This window comes from Rhincodon typus, unplaced genomic scaffold (assembly GCF_021869965.1).
Source record: "Rhincodon typus isolate 14 unplaced genomic scaffold, sRhiTyp1.1 hic_rhity00008358, whole genome shotgun sequence".
Classification (NCBI taxonomy): domain Eukaryota; kingdom Metazoa; phylum Chordata; class Chondrichthyes; order Orectolobiformes; family Rhincodontidae; genus Rhincodon; species Rhincodon typus.
Window position 1 is genome coordinate 312 of NW_025973996.1, and position 8,434 is coordinate 8,745.

An 8,434-nucleotide genomic window follows, 5' to 3' on the forward strand; every position below is an offset into this window, starting at 1 on the left:
CTCCATCTTAACACAGATCACTTGAAGTATGTTACTCTGTGTTCAAAAATAGCATAATGACAGCCCAGACATTGATGTTTGTTTGGATATACTATTTGTACATAATAGCCAGCTGTAAAGAATGTATTTGGATTGTTCAATAGCACATTTCTTACGTTACAAGGAATAACATAGGCATTGCCACATCTGGTGATATGCCCTGCTGGAGGCAAAACCTACATTAAGCTCTCTATGGCTATTGTCATGAAATTAGAATCAACATCATGCAATGAGTGACCTGTTTCTCTGTGTTTTGTCCTCTTGTTCCCTTACAGTTACCTCAGAGAGAGATATTGCTTGTATACTCCAGTTATGATAGACTGCGGCCAAAGCCAATCTAGTCAGAAAGTTGATTCCTCCTGGGGCTATCTGAAGTGGGAATCTCTCCAGGTCCATGCTTCCCTTCCTCCCCCTCTTAATAAACCTCATGCATGAAAGGACCACCAAAACCTAAATGCAGGGAGAGTAAACAAAGTGAATTCTCAATCAAAAGATACCGCAATATGGCCTTTCCAGCTAATAAAATGGGGAAAATGATCTGTGGAAGTACACAGTCTTAATGACAAATTATTATACACCTCACTTGCAGTGGGTTAAAATAATGAAATAATGTATTTAGCTTGTACAATGTTGTTCTCATGGTAAAAGACCATAAAAATAAGGGCAAGGGATGTGCAATAGGCTCTAAAATAGGTTATACTTCAACTGAATCACACCCAGTAGCAGCTTATACACTGCAGGCTTTTTGCTATCCATGCTGTAAAGTTGCTGACTTTACTGAATCTTAGGTTATTGATGTTTCACAGAGCATGTGCAAATCACTGCTGTTGATTGGAAGTTACACTGACTGGATAGAGGAGAGTCCAGGCTAGGGGTGAGTCTCCACATCAAGGAATATATGTAAGTAGCAGAATACAAGTGATGGTGGGATAATAGGACAAGAACGTAGTCTAAAGCAAGTATCTTGTTTACACTGAGAAGGAGGGTTATAGAGCTGAGGGCTGTAAGACCTCCCCCCCCCCCAAAAGATTGGAAAGAATGTGAGAGGAGGGATCTAATAATGCGGTAATTTGGTGATGGTTAGCTTGGGCTTTACTTACAGAGGAAGTGATCAAAGAATGTTTATGACCATTATGCTTTGAGATAATCTACAATTTTGCGTTTGGTTCACTGCTTGTATGCTTTCCAGTTGAAAATGCATTTCTTACAGACAGTCTGGGTTACAGTGTCTCCAGAAATAGAAACTGCAGCAGTGAACTGCTGTGAGTCATGCCATGGATTTATACATTGGACCGTCTTTAAGCCCCGCAATGCAGATTGGTTTGGAGTCTGGCCAGTGGTAGGGTACCTATTTTACAGGCCTAGCTTTGATCCTGCCTCAGTTCAAACGTTAACTATTACGTCCTGAATGTAACACTTTTAAAAAAGTTTAGTATTTTCTCTTTGCAAAGTGCGGGACACTTTTCACCTGATATAGACATGGCGATGGGGGTTAAATGAAGCAGTGTGGGAGGAGCCTTGTGTGGAGCAATGAGGCTACGTTGTTTCTTCCTCTGCTGTTAATTCTATAACAAGAAAGAGAATTTAGTATTTAGAGAATTAAGTTTAATGAAACTCAGATATTGATTTAGCAAACAGATTGTGTAATACAGTGCAACATAATATGGCAAATGATAACATAATGCATTATTAAGTGATAATGTAATAAATGTAGTGTAATATATTAAAATATTTTAACATAATATAAAGTAAGAGTGATAGGAGCTTTATCATAGGAACAGCACCACATCTATTAATGGGAGCAGATTATAATATCCCCCAAGACACTGTGATGAAATCATAGCATTGATAATAGAGACCTGATCTATTCAACATTCCCCATCTTTGCTTCTATTACATTATGACAGTGAAGTACACTGTAATATTACACTGCAACATATTATGATAATCTGCTTTACAATAGGGTGAAAGGGTAAGTCTCCGAATGCTTAAGTCCCAGCAGGGAGCTGCATTCAAAAGGACCACAGCTCTGGAATCAGATTACAATGCAGTCAAGCTGATTGGAGAATTTATCCCAGCAAATCCTCAAGTCAGGCAACATTCAAGGTGGCACGATGGCTCAGTGGTTAGCACTACTGCCTCACCGTGCCACGGTCCTGAATTTGATTCCAGCCCCGAGCTGCTGTGTGGAGTTTGCACATTCACCCCGTATCTGTGTGGGTTTCCTCCGGTTTCCTCCCACAGTCCAAAGATTATAGAATCCCTACAGTGTGGAAACAGGCCCTTCCACCCAACAAGTCCACACTGACCCTCGGAGCATCCCACCCAGACCCACCCCACTAACCTCCACATCCCTGAACACTCTGGGTAATTTAGCATGGCCAATCCATCTAGCTTGCACATCTTTGGACTGGGAGGAAACCAGAGCACCCGGAGGAAACCCACGCAGACACGGGGAGAATGTGCAAACTTTGCACAGACAGGCGCCCGAGGCTGGAATCGAACTCTGGTCCCTGGTGCTGTGAGGCAGCAGTGCTAACCACTGAGCCACCGTGCCACCCAAATGTGCAGGTTAGGTGGATTAGCCATGCTAAATTGACCCGTAGTGTCAAGGGATTTGTAGGTTGGTTGGATTAGCCATAGGGAATGCAGGGTTACAAGGATAGGGTAGGGGGTGGGTCTGCAATAGGATGCTCTTTGGAGGGTTAGTGTGGACCCATTGGGCCAAATGGCCTTCTCCCATACTGTAGGGATTCCATGATTGTACCTTGATTTGGACATTGATCACCATTCCTTTATAGTCACCATCCTGTTTTGGGACCAGTTAGATATATTGGAATTCCCTTTGTATCGTCACAGACTGTGCATGAATGAGAAGGCTCACTGCCATCTGTGAGGGCTGGTAGGAATGGGCAGAGATACCTGCCTCGCCCATGATACCTTTATCCTAAAAAGGAAATAATCAAAGAAAAAATGCCGTGGATAAATAAACAGCCAGACAGTGTTGTCGTCCCATTACAGAGCTATGTTCCATCAAATTTTAAAATGAGGAAACTTACCCTCCCACCATGTTATTTATAATAAATAGTAGTCTAATATTGCAATGAGGTTGAATTTTTCTGTGGAGCTGGAGAACCCATTGTTGGGCATGACAGTGGGGACTGAACCAAATTCAGTGGATACCAGGATCCTGAAGTGGCACTTTGCCAGTGCCAGCTAATTAACCAGTAGTAGTATAGCCCAGGCTGCATCAGCAGGGAGAGGGTGTCTCAATGGGCAGTTGGTGCACTTGAAGAGAGGGTGGCTTCTTTGGAGAGGTCAGGGGTGTAGAGATTGTAACGAGGTCAGCCAGGTGAATCTCATAGAATACGAGTTCCCTGATTGAGGCTGATAATCTGGTCCAATCAGGGAGTCATGGCTGATATATATAACTATCAGTGTCAGGGATTCAGTTCCCTCTCGGAGCCAGCTCTGTGCTAGCTGGGTCAGTGTTATGTACTATGCATATGTAAATAAAGGGTGACTTGGTGATGGGATACCGGCATTTGCAAAGTTATTTCAAGAGGAGTTCTGGGCAATTGGATGGCTGGGGGCTATGTGTTGTAACGTTAGTGCAGCCTTTTTGATTGGTTTCTATACTCGCCCATGGTGTCTTGCACAAGAATGCCCAAATTTCCTTGCACCCCCATTTCTTTTCCTAGCTTTTCACCATTTAGCAAGTACTCTGATTGGTTCCAAGTCCAAAACAGCTGATCACACATTTGCCTGTAGTGAAATTTCAAGCCTTTGGTTGGACAAAGCGGCTCACTATTGTTCACATGGGGGTGAGGTCTTTAAAATCTTGCAAGGCTTGGTTAGGATAAACACAGAGAAAATGTTCCCAACCATGTGCAGAACTAACAGTGGGGGGGTTATGAATATAAGGCTGTTGCCTTAATTAAATCCAATAGTAAATTTGGGAGAAACTGTGTTAGTCCTACAGTGAATTTCAAACTGCATGCAGAGTAGTTGAGGCAATTCACATAGATGCTTTTAAAGCATAACTGTAAAGATACAAGAGAGAAAAGAATAGAATATGCAGATAGCATTGAATGAATGGACTGAATGGCCTATTTCTGTTTTACTTTCTACATAATTCTGTATTCTCTTTGCAAATGTGCTAAGCCAAACACTTCTACTGCTGTTTTTGCTCCAATTTTATCAAAACCTAAATCAGTTCCCCTGAACTTTTTTTATGATTACAACAGAATCTCCGTTGGAGGCTGTTTTGGAAAGATGGCTGACATAGAAGCTTTACCTGAGCAGGTACTGCTCAAAATCCTCTCCTACATCCCTGCAAGAGAGTTGGTTTTGATCTGTAGACTAGTTTGCCAACAGTGGAAGATGCTTGTGGATGGACTAGACCTACAAGTTCACGATGAAAGGTCACTGAAGCAAAAGGAAGACATAACAGAAGAAGATGCATTTTACTTTTGTACATCCGCAAAAGAAAATTTAATCAAGAACCCATGTGGAGAAGGTTTGTTCCAGAAATATATGGTTATGTGCGTTAGGCCGAAGAATATTTGTGTTCTCTTGAAGTCTGTGTATGCAATGTTTAGGCATTGGCATATCAAGGGACCCATAGGGACATTAGGAACAGGATAGAAGCCATTCAGCCCCTTGAGTCTACTCCATCGTTTACTTAATTAGATTATGGCTGATCTGCAATTCAACTACTTTCTCATGCCTTAGCTAGAGATTGTTTGTTTGAATTTCTCACATACCAAATAAGTTTTTTCATTGAAAACTCCATTTTTAAAAATGTATTCTTTCATGGGATATGGGCATCGCTAACTGATTGGCTCGCTAGACCATTTAAAAGTCACATCATTGGAGTCACATGTAGGCCTGACCAGTTAAGGGTGGCACCTTTCCTTCCCTTATGGGCATTAGCGAACCTGGTCTCAGTAAAATCACCGTTAAACTATCAACTCTCTAAACTTCACTGTGATGGTGTGTGACCCCTTACCTCTAGAACATTTGCCTGGCCTGACGACAATAATCCAACTGTAATACCACTCATCTCCAATTACTATGGCAACCACAGCCATTTGAGAATCCACACAACTCTTTGTGCAAAGAAAAAGGTGTTTCTTGATTTCCCTCTTAAACGCCTTGCTTCTATTTTTAAGATTGGATTCTTGTACTCTCCATTTCCTCGCTAGAGGAACTGGAACATCGGCTTTATTGAATCCTTTGATCGTTTTAACACTTCAGTCAAATCGATCGTTAATTGCTCCCTTAGTTATCCAATCTGTTCAGCAAGGGGCTGAGGCCAAGAAATAGGCGTCTACATGGGCAAAGAATTTCACAAACTCCACGCAGCGAAGTACATTTGAAGCGTAACCTAGGAGACATGGTGGTCAAATTGTACACAGCAAGCTCTCAAAGATAGCAATGAGACACGTGGCCAATGAATCTGTTTTAATGATGTTGATTGAGGAATACAAATTGGTCAGGAATCCAGGAACTATATTTTATGCTCCTCACCATCAGGTTGTTGGGGGGCAGCATATAAAATCTAACAGGTGACCTTCCTACCACCTTATTGCCTCTTTCTGATCGATGTGAAATTTTATGGGGGATGGGGAGACCTATTTGCCTTCGGGACCTTAATGATCACCAAATGGTCTCATCTTGTTGGTATTTTACCCGACTTGGGCGAGGAGCCTGCACATGCTCATATCAGGCAAGTTGGGCAGACCTTCCTTTGGAGGACCTGATGCTCCTCAGTGGGACCCCTGATCAGAGTCACCTCCACTTCCCTAATGATCCCTACCCCCCCACCATCACCCCCACCCTGGGAGTCTTAAACCCAGCCCCAAAAGTCCTCCAAACCAGACTAACCTGCAATTCTAAAAATGGCCATTGCTTCCAGCTGGCGCTGTTGACAGTGCAGAATTGCTGGCTGTGTAATTGGTCAGTAGAAGCTGACTGATTACGCTCTTAGGCAGAATCCCCTGCTGAGACTGAAACCATTAACACTGCTCCCCATGACTTTCTGAAGAAGGGTCCAGACCCGAAACATTAGCTTTCCTGCTGCTCTGATGCTGCTTGGTCTGCTGTGTTCATCCAGCTCCACACCTTGTTATCCCCATGTTAACTTGCTGCAGAGTAGCAACCACTGCCCCTAACTGTTCCCCATAATGGGTTGGCTGTGCTGAAAACAGCTCATATGATGACAGAAAATAGTGTGCACAAAAATGACCCTGAGCTTCCAGGCTCTTGTCACTTCAACACACCACCATGTTTCCTGGCCAACATCTTCGTTCTCAGGAACAAAAACAAAGTTGGTGGAAAAGCTCAGCAGGTCTGGCAGCATCTGTGGAGGAGAAAACAGAGTTAATGTTTCGGGTCCGGTGACCCTTCCTCAGAACTGATGGTGGCTGGGAAAACGTCAGTTTATATGCAGAACATAGGGAGGTGGGTGGGGTAGGGAGTAAACGATAGGATAGAGCCCAAAGAGAGAGAAAGACAGTTGGACAGACAAAGGAGTTGCTAATGATCAGGCTGGGAGGGTGAGTGACTAACAACGGGGCGTGTGTAGTGGCAGGCTATGTGGTAACAACTCCTTTGTCTGTCCAACTGTCTTTCTCTCTCTTTGGGCTCTATCCTATCATTTACTCCCTACCCCACCCACCTCCCTATTTTCTGCATATAAACTGACGTTTTCCCAGCCACCATCATTTCTGAGGAAGGGTCACCGGACCTGAAACGTTAACTCTGTTTTCTCCTCCACAGATGCTGCCAGACCTGCTGAGCTTTTCCACCAACTTTGTTTTTGTTCCTGATTTACAGCATCCGCAGTTCTTTCGGTTTTTACCTTTGTTCTCAGGCTTGCTGCAGTGCTCCAGCGAGGGTCCGCACAAGCTGGAAGAACAGAATCGCTTTTTCCACCTAGTGACCCTGCAGCCTTCAATATCGAGTTCAGTAATGTTAGGGCCTGAGCACGTTCTTCCATATGCCTAACCCACCCCCAAAACCCATGGCCCTGTCATCACATGGGCTGCTTTTAGCACAGCCAACCCATTCTCACCTACTCAAAGTCCCATTATTAGCTTTTCTTTCTCCCTGGCTCACCATTATCCATCCCTTTGTCTGCCTAAGTGTGGCATTCTACCCCTCTGCACTTTATCTTCAGCGTATATACCACCTTTGCCTGACTGAATGTGAAAAATTGGCTGGCAAAGCAAATCAACTGGGATGATTATTATATCTCCTTAAATGGAAATAGATGTGTATTGGAAATACTCATCCTCCTCAAAATGTACATCCTTATAAATGTCAAGGTTACATTTAAACTGTCTGAGCGATGGTTCGGGTAACAATTTGCAATTTCCAATTTTGACAGAGGAATTTGCCTTCTGGGAACTCACAAATAATGACGGAGATGGATGGAAGGTGGAAGATCTTCCGGGAGACAATGGAAAGCCCTTTCCGAATCAAAAGATCCAGAAATATTTTGTTACATCTTTCGAGTAAGAATTCCCATCAGCACCTTTTTGATTTGTCCTGTCACCTGGGTCCAGCCCCAGTGTTCCCTCTGATTTTCTTAGTGGCTGCCTAGGCCTGTAAGATCAATCCATGACAATGCGTTCTGGCAGCAGAATTCAATGCCGTGATTAGCATGCTGACTCCAATTGTTGTACGCAGAACATTAGAGCGGCTGTGCACTCATGGGGCTGTGCAGTTTGCTGGGAATGCTGGGACATGAGCTCAATGGGCTGAATGGTCTCTCTCTGAGTTGTGAGACTTCATTGTGCTAGACACCTCTAAGCCAGCAGAAAGGGAGGACTGGTACCAGGGGTGAGGCTAATGCCGTCCCCATTTGATCAGTGTCATAGGAACAGGAATAGGCCATTCAGCCCATCAAAACCTGCCTCGCTATTCAATACAATTGTGGCTGCTCGAACATTTCACCTTTGAATTTGTGGTCGCTGTGTGGGACAATCAAACAGAAATGCATGGATGAAGCATGAATGAGTTCAAGCTCAGTCTTTATCAGGTGCAAGCAACTGTTTTACTAACAGCAAGAGTACGGAAGTTCCAATACGAGTTGTTAAAAGCTGAGTTCAGTTGTTGCATTTTCTCTCAATTAAGGTGGTGCCAAAAATCTCAACTAATTAATCTGGTCTTGGAAGGATTTGAGGCAGAGACACTGGATAACATTCAACCTCCTATCACAGTGCGAGACTGGTAAGCTGGGAAGCACACTGTCTTTCAGTCAGTTAGAATGCACAATACCCACTGAGTAGAAGATTAATGGCAGATACTGTGATAGTAGGAACTGCAGATGCTGGAGAATCCGAGACAACAAGGTGTAGAGCTGGATGAACACAGCAGGCCAAGCAGC

General features: G+C 43.6%; 1 protein-coding gene across 1 annotated transcript; it reads left to right on the top strand.

The window, feature by feature from the left end:
* Positions 1 to 856: 856 nt before the first annotated feature.
* LOC109918378 (F-box only protein 2-like) lies at positions 857 to 8,293 on the top strand. Its single transcript, XM_048594348.1, has 4 exons — positions 857 to 939; positions 4,287 to 4,558; positions 7,433 to 7,559; positions 8,182 to 8,293. The coding sequence occupies exons 2-4, from the start codon at positions 4,315 to 4,317 to the stop codon at positions 8,279 to 8,281; spliced, it is 471 nt and encodes a 156-aa protein (XP_048450305.1). The 5' UTR covers positions 857 to 939; positions 4,287 to 4,314; the 3' UTR covers positions 8,282 to 8,293.
* The last annotated feature ends 141 nt before the right edge of the window (positions 8,294 to 8,434 follow it).